This window comes from Musa acuminata, chromosome BXJ3-6 (assembly GCF_036884655.1).
Source record: "Musa acuminata AAA Group cultivar baxijiao chromosome BXJ3-6, Cavendish_Baxijiao_AAA, whole genome shotgun sequence".
Classification (NCBI taxonomy): domain Eukaryota; kingdom Viridiplantae; phylum Streptophyta; class Magnoliopsida; order Zingiberales; family Musaceae; genus Musa; species Musa acuminata.
The window spans coordinates 29,416,368-29,440,764 of NC_088354.1; the positions used below are offsets into that span (position 1 = coordinate 29,416,368).

The 24,397-nt window shown below is 37.5% G+C and overlaps 1 protein-coding gene across 4 annotated transcripts; it reads left to right on the plus strand.

The window, feature by feature from the left end:
• Positions 1–265: 265 nt before the first annotated feature.
• On the plus strand, positions 266–5,205 carry LOC135641796 (magnesium-chelatase subunit ChlI, chloroplastic-like). 4 transcript variants are annotated; one of them, XM_065157516.1, is made up of 4 exons: positions 266–444; positions 530–645; positions 716–1,782; positions 4,860–5,205. In XM_065157516.1, the coding sequence occupies exons 1-3, from the start codon at positions 354–356 to the stop codon at positions 1,766–1,768; spliced, it is 1,260 nt and encodes a 419-aa protein (XP_065013588.1). In that variant the 5' UTR covers positions 266–353; the 3' UTR covers positions 1,769–1,782; positions 4,860–5,205. The 4 variants fall into 4 exon arrangements, with proteins under 4 accessions (XP_065013588.1, XP_065013590.1, XP_065013591.1 ...); XM_065157518.1 differs by having other exon boundaries at positions 285–444; positions 722–1,782; XM_065157519.1 differs by having other exon boundaries at positions 285–444; positions 725–1,782.
• Positions 5,206–24,397: the final 19,192 nt, after the last annotated feature.

Here is a 24,397-nt window from a genome sequence, read left to right on the forward strand (position 1 = left end):
TAAATTATATATATTATTATATTATTAATTTATTATGAATCGTCACATAATAACTCATATGCTATGTTTATACTATATTTTTAAAAATATAAAAATTATTCTAGATAAAATAAATCATAAGTATTTAACTACCATACAAGAGTTAAAATGACATCAATCTTACATATGGCTGTCACCTCTTGAAATGTGAGCTATGCATAGAGTTGGGCCCACACTGGGCTGGTCTTTAAAACGAGCCCAACTCCACATAGGCATTAAGGGCAACCGCTGCCTTCCCTCTCCATCTTCTTATCCCACACCACTCTCCTCCCCCGCAACTCACCCACGGCTCGCAGGACTTCCCCCGTCCTCCCATGGCGGGTCTGCTCGCGCCCTCCTCCCCCGCCCTCCCCGCTTCCAGAATTCGAACCCTCCCCACTCCTCTCTCCCCAACTTCACTTCCCGGTAAGTCCACTTGGCATTCGATCTCTATTCGACAAAGGAACCCTCTCCCGCTGCATCACAATCTCCTTCCTTGTTTCCTCCTCAGCCGGCTTTTGCCACCAGAGGAACTTAAATGGCCGCGCCCGAACTGCGCACAAGCACCGAGCCTGCCGCTCCCTTGTCTCTGGTGCTGCCGCCACTGAGCTCACCACCGCTGAAGAGGTGAGTCCTTTCCCCAATTGCCGGAGGTTGAGGTACGAGCGTTTGCGTGTTTAACGCTGAGTTTTGGTAGGGGAAGAAGTTGACGATCGGCGAGAGCCAGCGGCCGGTCTTCCCCTTCTCGTCCATCGTGGGGCAGGACGAGATGAAGCTGTGCCTCCTCCTCAACGTTATCGACCCCAAGATCGGCGGCGTTATGATCATGGGCGACCGCGGCACCGGCAAGTCCACGACCGTCCGCTCCCTCGTCGACCTCCTTCCCGAGATCAAGGTGGTCGTGGGCGACCCGTTTAATTCCGACCCTGAGGACCCCGAGTCCATGAGCATGGACGTCCGCGAGCGCGCCGCCCGCGGCGAGCCCCTCCCCGTAGCCGCCACCAAGATCACCATGGTGGACCTCCCGCTCGGCGCCACCGAGGACCGCGTCTGCGGCACCATCGACATCGAGAAGGCCCTCACCGAGGGAGTCAAAGCCTTCGAGCCCGGCCTGCTCGCCAAGGCTAACAGAGGTATCCTCTACGTTGACGAGGTCAATCTCTTGGATGACCACCTGGTGGACGTGCTCCTCGACTCCGCCGCCTCCGGATGGAACACCGTGGAAAGGGAGGGCATCTCCATTTCCCACCCCGCTCGGTTCATTCTCATCGGTTCTGGCAACCCCGAGGAAGGTGAGCTCCGGCCGCAGCTCCTCGACAGGTTTGGAATGCACGCACAGGTGGGGACGGTCAGGGACGCCGAACTGAGGGTCAAGATTGTGGAGGAGAGAGCTCGGTTCGATAGAGACCCCAAGGGGTTCAGGGAATCTTACCGGGCGGAGCAGGAGAAGCTCCAGCGACAGATTACATCAGCACGAAGCTCGCTTGCATCGGTGCAGATCGATCACGACCTTCGCGTGAAGATCTCTAAAGTTTGTGCGGAGCTGAATGTGGACGGGCTGAGAGGGGATATCGTCACCAATAGGGCTGCCAAGGCTTTGGCTGCACTGAAAGGGAGGGACAAAGTGACTGCAGAAGACATAGCCACTGTCATTCCAAACTGCTTGAGACATCGGCTTAGGAAGGATCCTCTGGAGTCAATCGACTCGGGTTTGCTCGTCAATGAGAAGTTCTATGAGGTCTTTAGCTGAGCTAACTCCAAGAGGTAAATTGCAAGGACCCAAGCAATTATATGGATGCTTTTTTCGAATCTTTCTGTAGGCCATATTTCTTTTCTTCTCAGTGTTTTCTAGTAATTTGGAATGTCACGGCTTAAGAATACTCATGAATTTAGTATGTAGGATTGTGTTTCTTATCAATAGTGACTTTGGTTGATCACTAAGGGATAACAGTTACACATCAAAGTACTTTGTTATGTCCTGATTCTTGCACTGTTTATGTTGCAACTGTGGTATTTTTAGTTTCACTGGTTTCTCAAGACAAACTAGGATGTTATAATGTTGCTTGTAATTTCGTTTAGATGTATCTTAAAATTGACTGTTTCATGTATCACAGTAGTATCAATAGTGGTAAAATGAAAATGTGAATGTTTAGGACTATCTATGCACAGAGGGCAAGTGTTTAGAGAGGTAGATTTCAGATAATCGTCACAATGATGATTGGCATCAGAAAATATATGAACATTGATTAATGATGTCCTCACCCAGTGTCATCAAAAGGGTGAGTCATGGTACCATAGTAGCATTGATTAATAATTTTTGGGATACGGTGCCACATGTCAGCCATGTAGAATGACCCAATTTACCTACGTGATCGTGGTACATTTCAAAATTTTTATAACCAAGTTCTATAGGTGAACACTGATGGCTTTGGGCAAAATTGAAATATTCTTGTAACAATAAGAGGTTCTTCTTAACAACTCTGAAAACAACAAGTATGAACAATATTAGATGTTAATTAGATGTATCTAAATTAATCTTGCATTGTGATTCGGCTAGATTGCAGTGAATTTTTAGGGATGAACAATGAGAGAGACACAAGTGTTATTGATGTGATAATATGAGATGTTTAGATCTTGGGTCTCTTGTGATATTAATGCATCCATGTGAAAGATGCTGTATTGTTTAAAGTCTTATTTTGATACTTTTCCTTTCTAGGGCTATCAGTATTAGTAGACTAAGTAACTGATGATTCAGTAACCTTCAAGAACTTATGGTACTTGTGCAAAAGAACATAATTAATTGGTAGCAGGGCATGATCTAACCAGCTGGAGTGAGATAACAATCATATTGTAGGTGAACATCAGAACTGAAATTGAAGATAATACAAACAGTTGAATTTTTGACACTCAGATCTTGGGTTAATTCTTTTTTATTAAAATTAATAGATACTATGACAAGCAATAAAATCCCAGTTATTGGGCCTAGCTAATGAATATTTTAGTGTTCATCTGAGGATCTAACTTTATGTACCAAGAGAAAATGTAAATTTCCAAACTGAGTTCTGTTGAGGACAGTATGACCCTATGACTTGACTCCATCAATAGGTAGATATCCAATGTTAGGTGTAAGGAGAGGTATATGGAGATCTAAGAAGGTTTTACTAAAAACTATGAATAAAGATTTAAATACCCATAATTTATAAAGGATATGGTTTGGTACAGTGATCAATGATAGCAAAAGCTCAACATAGCTGACCCCAAATTGTTAAAGACATTATGACTTATTATTGTAGATACCCATGGTTATTTGGGTTCTTTGTGGTTTCAACAATGAACTATGCTGGACACTTGATGCTTTCTTTTCTTTTTATGGAATGGGCCAACAATTTAAAAGAACTAATAGTAAGCATGAATGCTTGAAGTTAAACTTAAAGGTGGCCAAATGATTCTAGTAAGCATTAAACTCATAACTTGGTAGTCTGATGTGCCATATTATTACCTTTAACGAATAACTTATTTTATGAGTTTCTTTGGTGCTTTTATTCAAAAGCTACTTTTTTCTTAATTACTATCATAATAAATTCATACTCTTTGAAAATGAAACCTTTAAGTAATTAAATCATTTGGTTGTCATCCATGGCATTGTTCCCAGTATGATATGTTCTTATTGCTTTATGTGTGGCAATTTTTACTCTCAAGAATGCACCTTCTTTTGCTTGCACATGCCATTCTTTTAGGTAACAATTTGTTCTGTTAGTTGATTTTGTTTTCTATGGATATTACCCTGCAAACCTCTACCATTTTCATGATTTATTTTTATTCTTCTGTAAGAAAATCCATCAATAAAAGCAATTGTGAACTTGCTGGGTAGGCTGCTGGGGAAAGTATAGAGTTTAGATATCATTATTTTGGGACAAAATTTGCAAGAGATTCTTCTACTGATAGAGCAGGCAGCAATTGAAGATTCAAGAGATGTTAGAAAAGATGTTTATACATAATTGTAATATGCATTATTTATAGGATTTTTCTTTGTGTGGACAGAGGAACAAATGCATCAAGGATGGATATCACCCACGGAGAGTCTGAAGGATAGTGTTATTTTTGGCTTTCATGCAATTGTGTAAGGTAAAATATGCTAAAAATAATGCAGAAAAATGTGTTGACCCATCAATCCACCATAATCCCATCCATTTTGTCCTGAACCGGCTAGTTATGTGGGTAAAATCTAGGTCAAGAAAAGTTGACCTGTTGGTGGGTCTGGGTTTGGATCAGTCATCATCAGCCTAAGATGCTCTCCTGTCCATCTCAAATAGAATCCTATCCAACTCATTTGCATCCTTACTTCAAGGGATTCTGGTTTGGCACCTTGTTGTTGATAAAGGATTACAATAGAGTTTTATAGATGTGTTCTAAGAATGTCAATAAGAATTAGATTGCTTAGGTTCCTGAGGGATGTTAGATGTGAAAAGAGACCTGTTGATAACGGCCATGCGAATGTAGTATCAGCATATTGTAAAAAAAAATTTCTCATTACATCTTTCTAAAAATTTCCGGCGTAAGATGATGAAATCATCAGATAAAAGGTTGCATTACTGTTGCCATTCTTAGACATGTATAAACATTAAGTAGCTTAGACCAGTCTTCATTTTGCTACAATCAATCTCTTCAAGTCTGGTAATGTTATCCATTAGGTTCTGAAATCAGTTGTTGTAAATAAAATGTTCTTTTTAAGTTTGTAATTGATGTGTATTTTCCCTCTCCATCTGATATTTTAGCATTTATTTTGTTTTTCTTGTTTGATATTAACATGATTTTTGTGGATGCATATGTTTCATTCTTAGGTCATTTTCTTACTGTTCAACACGAGTGGCTCAACTTCATGAAATGCAGCTTTTAGTGAAGACTGACATCCAAAATGAAATGCAGCTTTTAGTGAAGACTGACTTCCAAAATGAAATGCAGCTTAGGTTTTAAAACTTTTGATTTTTCTATTTTGGTGAATTCCAGAAAGTTGTCTGCAGAGGGTTTACTTTAGAAATGTTATGTGTTCAGATATTAAAGACAGTCAATCGGAGGAGTGTTTGAAGAAAAAGATCCTAATTGCATGGTTGTCAATTTTGCTCCTCCGTTGTAGACTCAAACATTGTCAAGAAATCTGAGTGTGATCAAAGCTGGGTGTTTGTTTCATAGACTTGACTGACCGATGAGGAGGAGAGAGTTCTGAGCTTTTTATGTATGTGAACATGTGTTTGTTGTTGATCCTTAATATTTTGTCTTCTTAATCCCCCAATCATGTATTAATTTTCTCACCATTTTAAATTCTGATATTTACATGCATGTCCCCTGCTCAATAAAAAAAAAAAAAAACTAGGTTTAAATGCTTCTTCTGCGTGTGGTTCTAACCCAGCAAATATTTCCTCTCTTTTGTTCTACTTGTTGAGAGCTCATAGTAAATTCAACTTTTCTACTTGTTAAGAGCTCATAGTAAATTTAACTTTTCTACTTGTTAAGAGCTCATAATAAATTCAACTGTTCTACTTGTTAAGAGCTCATAGTAAAAATTCAATTGTTCTACTTGTTAAGAGCTTATAGTAAATTCAATTGTTCTACTTGTTAAGAGCTCATAGTAAATTCAATTGTTCTACTTGTTAAGAGCTTATAGTAAATTCAATTATTCTACTTGTTAAGAGCTCATAGTGAATTCAACTGTTCTATTTGTTAAGAGCTCAGAGTGAATTCAACTGTTCTACTTGTTAAGAGCTCATAGTGAATTCAATTGTTCTACTTGTTAAGAGCTCATAGTGAATTCAACTGTTCTACTTGTTAAGAGCTTATAGTGAATTCAATTGTTATACTTGTTAAGAGTTCATAGTGAATTCAACTATTCTACTTGTTAAGAGCTCATAGTGAATTCAACTGTTCTGCTTGTTAAGAGCTCATAATGAATTCAATTGTTCTACTTGTTGAGAGCTCATAGTAAATTCAGCTGTTCTACTTGTTAAGAGCTCATAGTAAATTCAACTGTTCTACTTGTTAAGAGCTCATAGTAAAAATTCAATTATTCTACTTGTTAAGAGCTCATAGTAAATTCAATTGTTCTACTTATTAAGAGCTCATAGTAAAAATTCAATTGTTCTACTTGTTAAGAGCTCATAGTAAAAATTCAATTGTTCTACTTGTTAAGAGCTCATAGTAAATTCAATTGTTCTACTTGTTAAGAGCTTATAGTAAATTTAATTGTTCTACTTGTTAAGAGCTCATAGTAAATTCAATTATTTTACTTGTTAAGAGCTCATAGTGAATTCAATTGTTCTACTTGTTAAGAGCTCATAGTGAATTCAACTGTTCTACTTGTTGAGAGCTCATAGTAAATTCAGCTGTTCTACTTGTTAAGAGCTCATAGTAAATTCAACTGTTCTACTTGTTAAGAGCTCATAGTAAAAATTCAATTGTTCTACTTGTTAAGAGCTCATAGTAAATTCAACTGTTCTACTTGATAATAGCTCATAGTAAAAATTCAATTGTTCTACTTGTTAAGAGCTCATAGTAAATTTAATTGTTCTACTTGTTAAGAGCTCATAGTAAATTCAATTGTTCTACTTGTTAAGAGCTCATAGTGAATTCAATTGTTCTACTTGTTAAGAGCTTATAGTGAATTCAACTGTTCTACTTGTTAAGAGCTCATAGTAAATTCAACTGTTCTACTTGTTAAGAGCTCATAGTAAATTCAACTGTTCTACTTGATAATAGCTCATAGTAAAAATTCAATTGTTCTACTTGTTAAGAGCTCATAGTGAATTTAACTGTTCTACTTGTTAAGAGTTCATAGTAAAAATTCAATTGTTCTACTTGTTAAGAGCTCATAGTAAATTCAACTGTTCTACTTGTTAAGAGCTCATAGTGAATTCAACTGTTCTACTTGTTAAGAGCTCATAGTGAATTTAACTGTTCTATTTGTTAAGAGCTCATAGTGAATTCAACTGTTCTACTTGTTAAGAGCTCATAGTAAATTCAACTGTTCTACTTGTTTAGAGCGAGCTCATAGTAAATTCAACTGTTCTACTTGTTTAGAGCTCATAGTGAATTCAACTGTTCTACTTGGTAAGAGCTCATAGTAAATTCAACTGTTCTATTTGTTAAGAGCTCATAGTAAATTCAAGGTTCCCTTTGCAAAAAAAGGTAAGAAAAACTTCAAGATTCCTAAAAGTGCTCAGTAGTTTTTACCTATTGCTGATTTGTTATTATTGGGAGGTTATAGTTTCCTTTTCTTTTTTTCTTTTCTTATCTCATAAAGAAAAAAAAAATTTGTCTCAATGAAGAAAAATCATTCTTTTTTATATTATAGAGCTTAATAACTTCCATCTAAAACAACAGATGCAAAAACAGCAAAAAAAATAATAATAAGATCAAGCATGTCAATCTATCTTATAGTAAACAAAACCTTATGCCAATATTAGAGACACATTTAACAATCCAACTAGGATCATAACCAAACAAGATAATTTGTCATAAAATTAGATGACCAATAAAACAAAGTGACTTGACTGTCATCAATCAATCACATAGGCATACTTCAAGCTATGACCAGAAGATTTGGGAAGGCAAAGAAAGCACCTATTTAGCTGAAATAAATTATGCGTTTAAATCTAAATGAAAGAAACAGGTCAAACTCACCTGCAATTCCTGAAACTGCCGACAGATTTGTCTTGTATCTTTTGCCTACAACATAGCGAGATCATATTGTTTAGTGAGAGCCCTAAGCACCTTCTTTACTTACCATCTAATAAGGAGAAGAGAAGAAAATGAATAGCAATTTTTTTCATGCAGAGACTATTATAATTTGATTTTGAAGACCTAAAAGGACGAAAAAAAACACTGGGAACAAGCATCCTCCCAAGTAGTAGTATATCACTTTCTATGCTGTATTGCCGCATCTCACAGGTAACACAAACCACCTATTCAAAGCTAGAGAATGGTAAGGTAGAAGGAGAGCTGATGAAACTGCTGTGACAAATATATAGGAACAGATGGGAAAAATAAAAAATAGCTAGAGAATTCTTCTACATAAGTATGATATTTATATGTAATTCATTAAATATGTTAAAGCAAAATGTAAAACCTGAGAATTGGCAAGATGTTACAAGTGTTGCTGTTTAAGAAGATAACATATAGTTAAAGCTAAATAGAAGCATAAATAATGTTTAGTCATAAGGGGAAATTTATTCTGAGCACAACTCTTTCCAAAGAAACACAGGATAGAAGAAGTTTTTAGAGTATCAAAAAAATCATTTGATGAGTAGTAGTAGTAGTAGTATATCCAGTTTTGAGTTTACTGAAAAATGTGACTCCGACTTGGCTCAAAATTTTGCAAGTGAAATTATAAATTCACGACCATGATAAAATGTACAACAATTTCCTAACCAATTGATTTGAAATAAATAAATCACGAATTTGACAAAACTATTTAAGTAATTTGCATCTTTCCAAGATCAATGGAATGAAATATATTCATAATTATAGCAATTTGACTTTAGGAAACATTTCATTCAAAGTGCAATAATTGTAATCTAATGTGAAGTCACATATATTCCTAATCTAATCATAACAATATGACTTTACAGAACCAAATGAAATACATAGTCGATAGATAATGTGTAAATTGTAATAAACAAAAGAAAAATAAATGGTTGTGGTGGGATCTTAAACCCTATTTCACAGTAAAAAAATATATAAGAAATGCATAACCATGTTGAAAAAGCACTAGAATGTCCAAACACAATTTGATTTTAAAGTAATTCATTATTTTGCAAAAGATAAATATAAATTATATCATTATGAGATGAATATAATTAAAATTACAGCAGTACATTGTGATGTGAAGTTACATATATTCCTGATAATCACATCATCACTTTATGAAACAAATTGAAATTACAAAACAAATGCAATCATTTGACCTTATAATATGATACAAAAATATAGCAAATTCATAAGCATGGTAAAATGACTTGGATGCCCCCATTTTGATTGATTTTAAGTAAAAAATCATGAATCCGTGAAAACTAAATATAACTTATTTCTTTGTAGGATCAAAAATTAAATATATTCATAATCATCATAACATGAATTCATGGAACATTTTAAAATTACAACAATACATACTGATTAAAGAATTACATATATTCCTATTTATTAGGAAAAGAGTCGGCACTAAAAGAGGGGGTGAATTAGTGCAGCAGTAAAATTATGTCGGTTCAAAAAACCTTCGTACGATAGAAATCGATTTCGATGAAAACCGTTTCGGAGAGAGGTTAACTTAAAAGCGTTTTCGTAAAGATAACTCGAAAGCATACGAAAGATGCATAATGGATGTAAAGCAAGTTAAGAGGTTTACAGTAAAGTAAATTGCTCAAATATAGAAATACAAACCAGAGAAGAACACGCTGATTTTATAGTAGTTCGGTCGTCGTGACCTACATCTACCCCACCGATTCCTCTTCCATCGAGGCCACCGGCATCCACTATCGATCTTCCAGATCAACCTCCTTCTTACACCCCTCTTCTCCTTTTATCGGGTTTAGGAGACAATCCTTACAAACACACGCACTCCTCTCTAAATAGAATTCTAAATTTAAGCTAGAGAAGGGATTTTTCAAGTGATTTCTATAACATTTTTTCACTTTAAAACTCTATGTGCTTATGTATCTTAACCAGGGATGAGAGAGGTATTTATAGGCCTCAAGTTTATTCAAACATGGAGCCTAATAATATCTCATCCTGGGTTTCTTAGGTACGGGCGGTACCACTGTCAGTGTCAGCCTGACACTGACACTGCACTGGGCGGTACTACCACCCAGACTAGCGGTACCACCACCTACAGCCTCTTGGAGGTTGTGTCTGGGCGGTACCACCGCCTAGACCGATAGTACCACCGTCTAACATAGTCTCGGAGACTATGCCACGACGGTGTCACCTCTTGGGGCAAGGCCTAACATAGTTCTTACATGGGTCCAATTGGCCCCTAATTGGGTTGGCCCAAATCCAATCCCAATTACGTGCTAACTATGAAATCTAAGGCATACTTAAGCTAAATAATAAGTCCCTAAGTCTTGGTTTCTTCCGGCGAGCTTCCAGCGATCTTCCGACGAACTTCCGACGATCTCCCGATAATGTTCCAACGGACTTCCAGTAAGCTCCTAGACTTCACGATGATCTTCTTGGCGAGTTCCGACGAGCTTCTTCTAATAAGCTCCTGGACTTCTTGGCTGGTTCCTGCAAAACTTTCGACAAATGTTTGGTCTTCCGACGAACTCTCAAACTCCCAATGAAATTATGTCCTTGACTCTAGGACTTCATTTTGCTTCATGTCTTGCTATCGTAGTTAATCCTGCATATGTAAAATACACTTTGATCTAGACAATTATTACTAAGCTTGAATCATGTTATCCGATATGTTATTGGTCCATCGACGCTTCGCCTGATTCTTTGGCGCATCGTCCTCTCTTGCGGCCTATTACCCAATCGGTCAGTTGATTCCCCGACTCTGATATCCTTGATGCAATATCCGCTCTTCTTAGCCCGATGCTTGAATCCATGGCCCGAAACCTTCTGTCGATACGTCGACCGATCCTCCAGCTCGATGTCTAATCTTTTGACATGTTTTCCTCAGGCCCAACATGATTCTTCCTACTTTAATTGTCTCATCCTGATCGAAGCATCCTACGTCACTAAAAACACATATCAAATCATAAACACTTATTAATTGGTTTCATTATCAAAATACGAGATTCAACAATCGCTCCCTTTTTGATGATGATAACCAATTGATAACTAAGTTCACATTAACTCCCCCTATCAATATGTCGTATTGATAAAGACTCTTTGATTCAAAAATCCAAGCAACATGTTATCATAAACTTATGCATACCCTTTGTCATCAACAAAAAGGATAAGTATAACTTTCTTATGTTTGGAAATATAAGTTAACTCATAGCATAATAAACATAATCTTCATTTTTATCATCATGCAAGCTAGCAAAAATTTAGCAAGTGCTATATCATATTAGAACATGCAAGCTATAAAGTTTTAGATATGCAAGGTAGTAAGATAGTATGTTCTACATCATACAAGCTAGCAAAATTTATCATCATTTTAGAAGTATAAGCTAGCAATTTTCTATCACTTTACAACATGCATAATCACCAAATCATCATTAATTTTAAAGATGTGCATGATTATAAATTTTATAAGTTTGTATTTTTGCTTTTTAAGATAGGCAAGCTAGTGATTTTTAAGATAGCAAGCTCTTTTTTCTCTTTTGAGAAGTATCATTTTTGCTTCGTTTGTAAAGTGCAAGCTAGTTGACAAAGTTTTGCATCTTTTGAGATAAGCAAGCTTTTTGCTTCTCTTTATGTTGTCCAAACTAGCAATTGTTGCTTTTCTTTGCTATGAGTAAGTTAGTAATTTTTTCTTCATTCTTGAATTGTGCAAGCTAGCATCTTTCTCTTTGAGACATGCACATTTGCAACTCTTTCTCCCCCTTTGTTATTGTCAAAAAGAGGGGAAGAATATAATTTTGTAGTTCTTTTTCCTTTACATCAATTTTCACATTATAAACAATAAATCTATATTATAAACATAATATCATATTTATCATTCAAGCTAGCATATATTTTTTGTTCTCTTTTGCAATGTACAAGATAATAATCTCCTTTTTCTTTTACAATAATGATTCAATCATATCATGCGATATATAAATCATAAATATTTCAAATCATGATGGTATCAAAAAGTCAAATTACATTACATTCTACCATGCATAATCATAACTTCACATTTGTATGCATCAAAATAATATCAAGAGTATTTCATGCATAATTTTATATCATCACATGAAAAATATCAAGAGAATTTTGATGATGAAATGCATAAATAATGAAGATAAATTATGAATATCAAGAGACATATTATGATTCTTTTTTAATAACTCAAATAGAAAAAAAACTTCATAGTAGACAATCTCAATTTATACAAAGAATTTTAAGTTATAATTTTGAGAAATTAAGATAAAAATCATGGTTAGATGAAACTCATTCAAATCATCAAAATCACTTTCAATAGATTCAAAATGACATAAACAACTTTATCAATTTCTTAGTGAAAATTTGATAAGATAGAAAAAAAAATTTTAAAAAATATTTTTCTCTTTTTAGTTATTTCAATTCATGTGATTTATTTCATAGAAGTATGCCTTTGTCCCCTTTTTTTTATGCCAAATGAAAATATATATTTCATTGTTTAAAATGAAAATATAAGATTTATTACTATAAAGATCAATAAGCCACTTTCATTATAGTAAAAATCGATAATCCATAAATCGCAAGATTCATCATGCATAATTTTAAATTATAAAACCATTAAACATGATTTCAAATCAATATGCTCAAGTTTTTGTATAAAAACCATCCATCTTGTTTACAACCGAAAAAGCAACATTTCATCATTAATAACTTCAAAATCTCATGCATAATTTAAATATAAAATCATCAAGTAAAATACTTACATTATTTCATATAAGCATGTCTTTTTCATTTATGCCAAATCAAACATGCATCATTTTCAAAACTGAAAAAACAACTTTCATTATAGTAAAAATCACAAAGATCATCATGCATCATTTCTAAATAAAAACTCATTAAGCATGATATCAAATCATCATTACATTATTTCATCAAATTTCATAAGACATTTTTAATCAAAATTATTTTGTTTGTTAATCATAAAATATGTAATTTTTAAAATCACTAGAAAGGTAAGCATGATCCAATTTTATTTTTACATTTTCATTAATTATTATTAAACATGTAATTTTTAAAAAAAATTAGATAATTTTTTTAAAATCAAATTAAAAACAACTCATGAAGAACATCAAGTAATTTCAAAATAAACTAAGGGAGTTTTGTTTGAGTTGTTTACCTCATTGTAGAAAGCTGTTGATTTTCTCCTTGTCTTCGGATGAGTTTGATTCGTCCCAAAGTGCTTCCTTCTTCTTGCGTTCATAGCAAGTAGTTGCGTTCTTTTTATTTTGGTTCTTTAACTTTTGTTTCATACACCTTTTAAATTTCATAGTGAGGAGTTCATGTTCACCATCACTTGAGCATATGTTCGAGTGGTCTTCAATTATTCTAAATTCAAAATCCTTCGTGTTCTTTGGAAGGTGGTTCTAATGTTCGTCAAGTGTCACATTAGTCATTTCGTAGGTCATTAAAGACCCGATAAGTTCTTTGATCAAAAAAGTATTCAATTTTTTTATTCTTAAATAGTCGTTACTTTCAAATTCCAATTTTTAGAAAGAGATCTTAAAATCTTGTTAACGAGTTCAAAATTCGAAAAGCTTTTACCAAGAGCTTTTAAACCATTGACGACATCCGTAAAATGGGTGTACATGTCAACAATGGTTTCGCTCGGCTTCATTCGAAAAAGTTTAATATCATGCATTAAAAAGTTAATTTTTGAATCTTTAACTTTGCTAGTGCCTTCATGAGTGATTTCGAGAGTGCATCATATGTCGAAAGTCGTTTCGCACATAGAAACACGAGTAAACTCAGTTTTATCTAAGGCGCAAAACAAGGCATTCATAGCCTTTGCATTTAGAGAAAAAGTCCTCTTCTCCAAATCATTACAATGGTTCATTAGAAGAGAAGACCTTTGAAAACCAAATTCGACTATATGCCATATATCTGTTGAATCTCGGATTTTGATGATATAATCAATTGATGGGTTAATTGATCTAATCCATATTATTGAGTTAAGTGTGCAGGATTAACTATGATAACCAGAAAACATAAAGCAAGGATACCGGAGTCGAGCTTGATAGACGTTTAAGAGACCGAAGAATCATCGGAGATGCTGCCGGAACCAACCGAGAAGAAATCGGGAACGTGTCAGAAGTTCGCCGAAGAAATCGTCGGAGGCTCGCGGAGATCACCGAGAAGGCTCGGCTACTCGTTAAAGTCATCACAAAGATTGGGAGCTTGCAGGGAGTCCGTCGGAAGAAGTTCGTCGGAAAGCTCGCCGGAACAAGACTCGACGTTCGCGGTTAAAAAACTTGCTTAGGATGTTTTTTTTGTGTTATGTAGTTCACCTGTAATTAGGATTAGGATTAAGAGATAATCCTATATCCTGGTTAGGGGCCAACTGGGCCCAAAGTCAGATTTGGTTTGGGCTAAAATTAAGCCAAACAAATGAATTGGAGAGCCAGGCGGTGGCACCGCCTGGCTGGGCGGTGACACCTCTTGGCTGGGCGGTTGCACCGTCCAGCACCCGAGCGTTGGGCGGTGGCACCGCCTGGCTGGGCGGTGGCACCTCCAGCACCGGGAACCCTAAGAGAATTCAAATTTTGGAGCCCAAAATTTGAATCCTCTTGAGGCTTATAAATACCCCTCAAATCTCAGCTGAGGTTACAACTTTTGAGAAGCATTTTGATTGAGAGAAAAGTCTTAGAAAGTCTTAGCAAGTCTTGTTTTCAATTTGCTAGAGAGTTCTCCTCCTTCTTTCTTATTGAAAATTTGTAAGAGGTTGAGCTGCTTGTAAAAGGTTGTAAGAGGGGTGTTTACCCTTCCATTTCAAGAGATTTGCTAGTGGAAGGTGGGAGCCTCATCGAAGAGGGGCATCGCAAGTGGAGTAGGTCATTTGACCGAACCACTCTAAAAATCGATGTAATCTCTGGTTTGCATTTTATTATTGTCATTTGCATTACTGCAAATCTTCTTACTGCTTTAGTTCCTTATTACCCTTGCTGCGCAATTTTAAGAATACGCTTTCAAGTTAAACTTTTCAAGTTCCGTTCTTATCGTACGAAAGATTTTGTTAAAATCGAAGCTTTAATCCGCTGCACTATTTCACCCCCCCCTCTTAGTGCCGCTCCGATCCTAACAATATCAAGATTCAATGAAAGCAAGAAAACTCTCATTTGAGTTTTCCAATAAGTGTAGTTCATCCCATTGAAAAAGAGATGACGAATGAGAGAATAACCCTCTTGAAAGCCGAAACGAGCCATTTCTCTTTGGGTGTTAAACCAAATGAGAAAAATGAGGCTTTGGTGCCAACTGTTAGGAAAAGAGTCGGCACTAAGAGGGGGGGTAAAATTAGTGCAGCGGTAAAATCACGTCGGTTCAAAAAACCTTCGTACGATAAAAACCGATTTTGATGAAAAATATTTCGGAGATAGGTTAATTTGAAAGCGTTTTCGTAAAGATAGCTTGAAAGCGTACGGAAGATGCGTAGTGGATGTAAAGCACGTTAAGAGGTTTGCAGTAAAGTAAATTGATCAAATATAGAAATGCAAACCAGAGAAGAACACGTCGATTTTATAATGGTTCGGTCGTCGTGACCTGCATCCACTCCGTCGATTCCTCTTCTGTCGAGGCCACCGGCATCCACTATTGATCTTTCTTTAATAGGCGAAGATCAGCCTCCTTCTTACACCCCTCTTCTCCTTTTACCGGGTTTAAGAGACAACCCTTACAAGCATACACACTTCTCTCTAAACAGAATTCTAAGTTTAAGCTAGAGGAGGGATTTTTTAAATGATTTCTATAGCGTTTTCTCACTTTAAAACTCTTTGTGCTTGTGTATCTTAACTAGGGATGAGAGGGGTATTTATAGGCCTCAAGTTGATTCAAACTTGGAGCCTAAAAATATCTCATCTCGGGTTTCCTGGGTACGGGCGATACCACCGCCTATGCTGGGCAATACCACCGCCAGTGTCAACCTGACACTGACACTGCACTGGACGGTATCACCGCCCAGTTTGGCGGTACCACCGCCTGACACTGAGCGGTACCTGTTGAATCTCGTATTTTGATGATGAAACTACTTAATATATGTTTATGAGATAATCTGCGTTTTGAGTGACGCAGGATGCTTTGATCAGGATGAGACAATTAAAGCAGGAACATCATGTTGTGCCGGAGGAACATGTCAGAAGATTGGACGTCGGGCCGGTGGATCGGTCGACGTATCGACAGAAGGCTTCGGGTCGTGGACTCGGGCATCGGGCCAAGAAAAGCGGGTATTGTGCCAAGGATATCGGAGTTGCGGAGTCAACTGGCCGATTGGGCAATAGGCTGCAGGAAAGGACGATGTGCCGAAGAATCGGACGAAGCGTCGAGGGACCAATGACATGTCGGACAACATGATTAATGCTTAGTATTAATTGTCTCGATCGAAGTTTTGCTTTAATTGTGCAGGATTAACTATGATAACGATGAAGACATAAAGCGAAACAAAGTGTCGGAGTCAAGCGCGAAGGATTTGTTGCAAGTTCGAGAGTTCGACGGAAGTCCGAAGGTTCATCGGGAATGCTACCGGAACTAGCCGAGAATGAGTTGGGAGCTTGCCGAAGGATTTTCGGAAGCTCGCCGGAAGGTTCGTTGGAAGTTCGCGGAGCTCGCCGAGAAAGATCGGAGCTTGCCGAAGAAGCTCGTTGGAACTCGCTAAGATCAAATCGTGAAGTCTAGGAGCTTGCCAGGAGTCCGCAGAATGGTTTCCGAGAGTTCATCGGAAGACCGCCGGAAGTTTGCCGAAAGCTCGCTAGAAGAAGTCTTGACTTGCGGACTTTGTAATAGCTTAGAAAATGTCTTTAAAATCATAGTTAGCACATTAATTAGGGTTAGGATTAGGTGTTAATCCTATAACCCAAGTAGGGGCCAATTAGGCCCAAGTTCGGACTGGTTTGGGCCAAGTTTGGAGCCAAACCAAGTGAGCTGAAATAGTGAAAGAGGTGGAACCGCCCCAGCCGGGAGGTGGCACCGCCTGAGCTCAGTCTTCGAGCTCTGGCAGAGAGGTGCAACCGCCTCTGTCAAGAGGTGGCACCGCCTGAGCTCAGTCTTCGAGCTCTGCCAGGCGGTACAACCTCTCCAGTCAGGAGGTGCAACCGCCTGATCCCGAAATTCCGGGATTTGATCGTTTTGAGCTCCAAATTTGAATTGGGTTGGGGCCTATAAATACCCCACCCATTCAGCACTGAAAGAACAAGAACTCAAGCCGAAATCTTGATCTTTTCAGTGGTTCTTAGAGCTCAAAACTGCTAGTTTTCCTCCTCCTTCTGTTCTTCAAGTTTGAGTTGTAAAGAGAGGAGAGAAAACATTTGTAAGGGTTGTCTCCTGAGCCCGTCAAAAGGAGTGAATCTGTAAGAGGGTAGTTGGCCTTCGCCTATTGAAGGAAGGCTCCTAGTTGACGTCGGCAACCTCGTCGGTGGAGGAAGCCAAAAGTGGAGTAGGTCAGGACTGACCGAACCACTCTAAATCTCTGGTTTGCGTTTATCTTTGAGCACTTTATCTTTACTGCAAACCTCCTCCACTACTACTGCTCTCTGCGCTTTCACGAACAAGTTCTAAGTGCTGTTCTTCCGAATCTGCATTCAGACGTAAAGTCGTGTTTTAGTACATTACAGTTTACGTTTACGTTTTGATTCTGCAGAACTGTCCTCTGTGCTTTTGCAAACGAGTTTCTTTGCAGTTTACACTTATAGTTTGATTCTATTTATAACTGCAAACTGTCTTCTGCAATTTTACGAACGAGTTTCAACATTTAGACGTAAAACTGCATTTAGACGTAAATCGGCTTTCCTCGCACAATCGTCAGATTTCAGTTTACGTTTACGTCTTGATTTCAACTGCATACTGCCCTCTGCGAATATACAAACGAGTTTCAAAGTTCAGACGTAAATCTGCGTCTAAGACGTAAATCTGCGTGTAAGACGTAAATCTGCGTTTAGACGTAAATCTGCGTTTAGACGCAAATCTGCGTTTAGACGTAAATCTGTTTTTTGCAGATTACCTTTTGAGCTGTACAACAACAGCACATTGTCTTTATACTTCTGCTCAATCTGTGCTTAGACGCAATCTGCGTTTAGACGCAATCTGCGCTTAGACGCAATCTGCGCTAAGACGCAAACTGCGCTTAGACGCAATCTGAGTTTAGACGCAATCTGCATTTAGACGCTAACTGCGTTTAGACGCTAACTGCGCTTAAACGTAAACTGCACTTAATCATAAGTAATCTTAGAATCGGTTTTTGCATCAAAATAGTCTTTGTCGAACGAACGCAGCTTTTGTTTTTAATCGCTGAAAAATATCCGCTGCACTAATTCACCCCCCCCCCTCTTAGTGCTCTCGATCCTAACAATTGGTATCAGAGCGGGGTATTTCTCATTTCGGATTTACACCCGAGAGAAATGGCTCTTCAAGAGGGCTTTTCGATCTTTCGTCCACCGTTCTTTAACGGATTGGACTACACTTATTGGAAAACTCGAATGAGAGTTTTCTTGATTTCTCTAAATCTGGATTTATGGAATATCGTTGAAAACGGTTTTCAACTTCCCTCTAAACCGACGAACGAATGGTCGGATTTGGAGAAGAAGTATTTCTCTTTAAACGCAAAGGCTATGAATGCCTTATTTTGTGCTTTGGACAAAAATGAGTTCAATCGGATTTCTACGTGCGAAACAGCTTTTGACATTTGGCGAACACTTGAAATCACGCACGAGGGAACTAGTAGAGTCAAAGACTCGAAAGTTAATATTTTACTGCATGATTTCGAGCTTTTTCATATGAAACCAAGCGAAACCATTGTTGACATGTACACCCGTTTTACGGATGTCGTCAATGGTTTAAAATCACTTGGTAAAAGCTTTTCGGATTTTGAACTCGTTAACAAAGTTTTGCGCTCACTTTCTAAAACTTGGGATTCAAAAGTAACTGCTATTCAAGAATCAAAAAACCTGAACCAATTTCCACTTGAAGAACTAATTGGTTCATTGATCACATATGAAATGACGTGCAATGCACGTAAAGAACTTGAGAACCACCTTCCAAAGAACAGGAAGGATTTGGAACTCTGGACAAATGAATGCCACTTGAGCGATGACTCAAGTGATGAGGACAATGATGAACAAAATAACCTTCCAAAGAACAGGAAGGATTTGGGACATAGAACATTTGAAGACCACTCGAGCATATGCTCAAGTGATGGTGAACTTAAACTACAAATGAAACGAAAATTAAAAAGCAAAAAGAATCAAACTACTTGCTTTAAACGCAAGAAGAAGAACAAAAATTGGGATGAATCGAGCTCCTCCGAAGAAGAGAAAGTCAACAAAAGCAAGGCGGCAAACTACGCCTTAACAGCCCACAATGATGAGGTAATCGAAATCCCCCTAATTTATTTTGAAATTACTTGATGCTTTCATGATATATTTTTCTCTTTTAGTTTAGAATTAATTTTCTTAAAAATTACATGTTAAAAAATTATTATGATCATACTAAGTAATTTCGAAAATGATAATATTGCATATTTTATGATAAACAAATAAAATGATCTTGATTGAAAATATGAAATCATGGTTAAGAAGTAATAATGTGCATTACGTTGATTTTCATTGTTATTTCTCGATTTTGATTAAAGATCATGTTTGATTTGAAGAAATGCATAATGATGAAATTAAATATTTCGATTGACAATTTCATGCATGAGATATACATGATGATTTTTGTGATTGATGGTTTTATGATGAAATTCATTTTACGATCCTAAACGTTGATGTATGTTTTCATTTGACATAAATGAAAAGGCATGCTAACATGAAATCGATCACTTAAGATGAAACACTTAAAAAATGGGAGAAATATATGAATTGATGCTATAAACACTATGCTATGATTATCCCATGCTTGCATCATCAAGAGATATATGAATTGATGCTATGATTGCCAAATTTGCATTATGCCATGTTTGCATCATGCATTAAGATATCAAGAACTTGTATCGTAATTTTACGCATTGATATCTTACCATATGATAAAATGCTACAATTGATGAACACTTGAAATGTAATCCTCTATCTTATTGATCTTTCAATAAATCTATGCTTGTCATACATGAATTTATTGAATGTAATTTTGAGGATGATTTCAGATTTGTCAAATGCTTGATTCGTATTTACGACATAAGATACACTTTAAATATGAAACATGCTTCAATCATGTTAAATGCTTCAATCATTTTCTATCTCTAGAGTTCTCGATTTTGATGAAATACAAGTGATAAATTCATTTATGATATCTTGTAAATCACTTGAATTATGAATGAGTTTTTTATGATGTGTTAAAAGAATCACTTAAAAAGAAAATGATTTTCCCATCTTATCGAGATTAATGATTTCATGATATTTTGTGAATCTCGAAATTAATTTTAATGACTTGATTATGAATTTCAAGTTAATGATTTGATTTGAATAAGTTTTATCTAAATCATAATCTTGATCTTGCAAAATTGAAGTCACAAATAATATCCTGTGGTATTCATGAATTGATACTCACAATATGAAAGCATTGATATTCATGACTTGAATTGGATTGAAACATTGTATGCTTAAATTAATCATTCTCTTATGTTTCAAAAATTCCTTAAATGACTTATGTGATGATTGAAAACTAACTTGCTTTATGATGAATCACGAATCATAACTTGATCTATGATGCCTTGAAATGATAAAATGGGGAGAAGTTATTGATCATGCATGGTAGGATATAATTTGACAAAATTGATACCATCATGATATGAAACATTTATGATTTGCAATTATGCATGCAATACTTGTGCTTTCTAATTATGATGTGATGTATTGCATATGATGTAAATCATGATGAGTGCTAAGTTACACATTTTGAGAAGAAATTGCTATATTGAAACATTAATGTAATTATGATATTATGCATGTAATACTGCAACTTATGATAATACAGTGATAAAATATTCATGATGAAAAATTGTCTTGACATTCATAACTTGATTATTCATCCTTTGTCATGATTTTGAAATCGTTGTAAAAGGAAAAAGAACTACAAGACTGTATTCTTCCTTTCTTTTTTACAATGACAAAGGGGGAGATAGCTAGCTTGCACAAGTCAAGAAGATGCAAAAACTTGATTGCTAGCTTGCCTATCTTAAGTAGCAAAGATTGCTCACTTGCTTATTTCAAGAAGCAAAAGTTGTCTTCTTGAACATCACCATCTTGAATATCTCAAGAAGCAAGACTTGCAACCTGCACATTACAATAGGAAGCAATAATCATGAGCCTACACAAGAAAGTTATCTTGCATTTGCTTTCGAAGTTTTTGCTAACTTGTATATCGTAAAAAAATTGCTAGCTTGTAGTCTAAAGAGAAGCGAAAAGTTGTTATCTCAAAAGAAGTAAAAGTGCTATCTTGTATACTGTAAAATTTGCATATCTAAAACTTGATAGCCTGAATATTCTAAGCATGATGTAACATTTGCTAAATTTTCTGGCTTCAAAACTGCATGATGATAAAACTTGATAATATGTTTTTCATGCAATGAGTTGAACCAATATCACAAACACTTGATTGTGATACTTCTCCTTTTTGTTGATGACAAAGGGGGAGAAGTATGTTGATGAAAGTATGTTGATGACATGACATGTGATGCATAAGTTTATGCATATGTTCATGTTGACGTGTTGCAAGTATTCATGATGAATATTGCAATGACTTGAATTCAGTTTGAATTCAAGGTTCTATCAATATGGCATATTGATAGGGGGAGTTTGTTTAAACTCTGGGAGTTAAGGTTAACTCCGATTATGATGACATGTTGCCTAGATTTTTGAATCTAAGAGTTTCTATCAATAAGGTATATTGATAGGGGGAGTTTGTTTAAACTCCGGGAGTTAAGTTTAACTCCGTCATCAAGTAGTTGTCATCATCAAAAAGGGGGAGATTGTTGAATCTCGTATTTTGATGATGAAACTACTTAATATATGTTTATGAGATAATCTGCGTTTTGAGTGACGCAGGATGCTTTGATCAGGATGAGACAATTAAAGCAGGAACATCATGTTGTGCCGGAGGAACATGTCAGAAGATTGGACGTCGGGCCGGTGGATCGGTCGACGTATCGACAGAAGGCTTCGGGTCGTGGACTCGGGCATCGGGCCAAGAAAAGCGGGTATTGTGCCAAGGATATCGGAGTTGCGGAGTCAACTGGCCGATTGGGCAATAGGCTGCAGGAAAGGACGATGTGCCGAAGAATCGGACGAAGCGTCGAGGGACCAATGACATGTCGGACAACATGATTAATGCTTAGTATTAATTGTCTCGATCGAAGTTTTGCTTTAATTGTGCAGGATTAACTATGATAACGATGAAGACATAAAGCGAAACAAAGTGTCGGAGTCAAGCGCGAAGGATTTGTTGCAAGTTCGAGAGTTCGACGGAAGTCCGAAGGTTCATCGGGAATGCTACCGGAACTAGCCGAGAATGAGTTGGGAGCTTGCCGAAGGATTTTCGGAAGCTCGCCGGAAGGTTCGTTGGAAGTTCGCGGAGCTCGCCGAGAAAGATCGGAGCTTGCCGAAGAAGCTCGTTGGAACTCGCTAAGATCAAATCGTGAAGTCTAGGAGCTTGCCAGGAGTCCGCAGAATGGTTTCCGAGAGTTCATCGGAAGACCGCCGGAAGTTTACCGAAAGCTCGCTAGAAGAAGTCTTGACTTGCGGACTTTGTAATAGCTTAGAAAATGTCTTTAAAATCATAGTTAGCACATTAATTAGGGTTAGGATTAGGTGTTAATCCTATAACCCAAGTAGGGGCCAATTAGGCCCAAGTTCGGACTGGTTTGGGTCAAGTTTGGAGCCAAACCAAGTGAGCTGAAATAGTGAAAGAGGTGGAACCGCCCCAGCCGGGAGGTGGCACCGCCTGAGCTCAGTCTTCGAGCAAGACTGGGCGGTGCAACCTCCCTGACAGAGAGGTGGCACCGCCTGAGCTCAGTCTTCGAGCTCTGGCAGAGAGGTGCAACCGCCTCTGTCAAGAGGTGGCACCGCCTGAGCTCAGTCTTCGAGCTCTGCCAGGCGGTACAACCTCTCCAGTCAGGAGGTGCAACCGCCTGATCCCGGAATTCCGGGATTTGATCGTTTTGAGCTCCAAATTTGAATTGGGTTGGGGCCTATAAATACCCCACCCATTCAGCACTGAAAGAACAAGAACTCAAGCCGAAATCTTGATCTTTTCAGTGGTTCTTAGAGCTCAAAACTGCTAGTTTTCCTCCTCCTTCTGTTCTTCAAGTTTGAGTTGTAAAGAGAGGAGAGAAAACATTTGTAAGGGTTGTCTCCTGAGCCCGTCAAAAGGAGTGAATCTGTAAGAGGGTAGTTGGCCTTCGCCTATTGAAGGAAGGCTCCTAGTTGACGTCGGCAACCTCGTCGGTGGAGGAAGCCAAAAGTGGAGTAGGTCAGGACTGACCGAACCACTCTAAATCTCTGGTTTGCGTTTATCTTTGAGCACTTTATCTTTACTGCAAACCTCCTCCACTACTACTGCTCTCTGCGCTTTCACGAACAAGTTCTAAGTGCTGTTCTTCCGAATCTGCATTCAGACGTAAAGTCGTGTTTTAGTACATTACAGTTTACGTTTACGTTTTGATTCTGCAGAACTGTCCTCTGTGCTTTTGCAAACGAGTTTCTTTGCAGTTTACACTTACAGTTTGATTCCATTTATAACTGCAAACTGTCTTCTGCAATTTTACGAACGAGTTTCAACATTTAGACGTAAAACTGCATTTAGACGTAAATCGGCTTTCCTCGCACAATCGTCAGATTTCAGTTTACGTTTACGTCTTGATTTCAACTGCATACTGCCCTCTGCGAATATACAAACGAGTTTCAAAGTTCAGACGTAAATCTGCGTCTAAGACGTAAATCTGCGTGTAAGACGTAAATCTGCGTTTAGACGTAAATCTGCGTTTAGACGCAAATCTGCGTTTAGACGTAAATCTGTTTTTTGCAGATTACCTTTTGAGCTGTACAACAACAGCACATTGTCTTTATACTTCTGCTCAATCTGTGCTTAGACGCAATCTGCGTTTAGACGCAATCTGCGCTTAGACGCAATCTGAGTTTAGACGCAATCTGCATTTAGACGCTAACTGCGTTTAGACGCTAACTGCGCTTAAACGTAAACTGCACTTAATCATAAGTAATCTTAGAATCGGTTTTTGCATCAAAATAGTCTTTGTCGAACGAACGCAGCTTTTGTTTTTAATCGCTGAAAAATATCCGCTGCACTAATTCACCCCCCCCCCCTCTTAGTGCTCTCGATCCTAACAGTACCATCGTCTGTAGCCTCTCGGAGACTATGTCTAGGCGATATCACCGCCCAGACTAGTGATACCACCGCCTGACACAGTCTCGGAGATTGTGCCACGACGGTGTCACCCCTTGGGGTACTGTTTAGGCCTTTTCATTGGGCCCAACACAATTCTTACATGGGCCTAACTAGCCCCTAATTTGGTTGGCTCAAAGCCAATCCC

Coding starts and splice junctions, on each gene's coding strand:
- LOC135641796 (XM_065157516.1), top strand. CDS start 354: ATGGCGGGTCTGCTCGCGCCCTCCTCCCCCGCCCTCCCCGCTTCCAGA. Junction 445..529: donor CTCCCCAACTTCACTTCCCG/GTAAGTCCACTT, acceptor TTTCCTCCTCAG/CCGGCTTTTGCCACCAGAGG. Junction 646..715: donor AGCTCACCACCGCTGAAGAG/GTGAGTCCTTTC, acceptor GAGTTTTGGTAG/GGGAAGAAGTTGACGATCGG.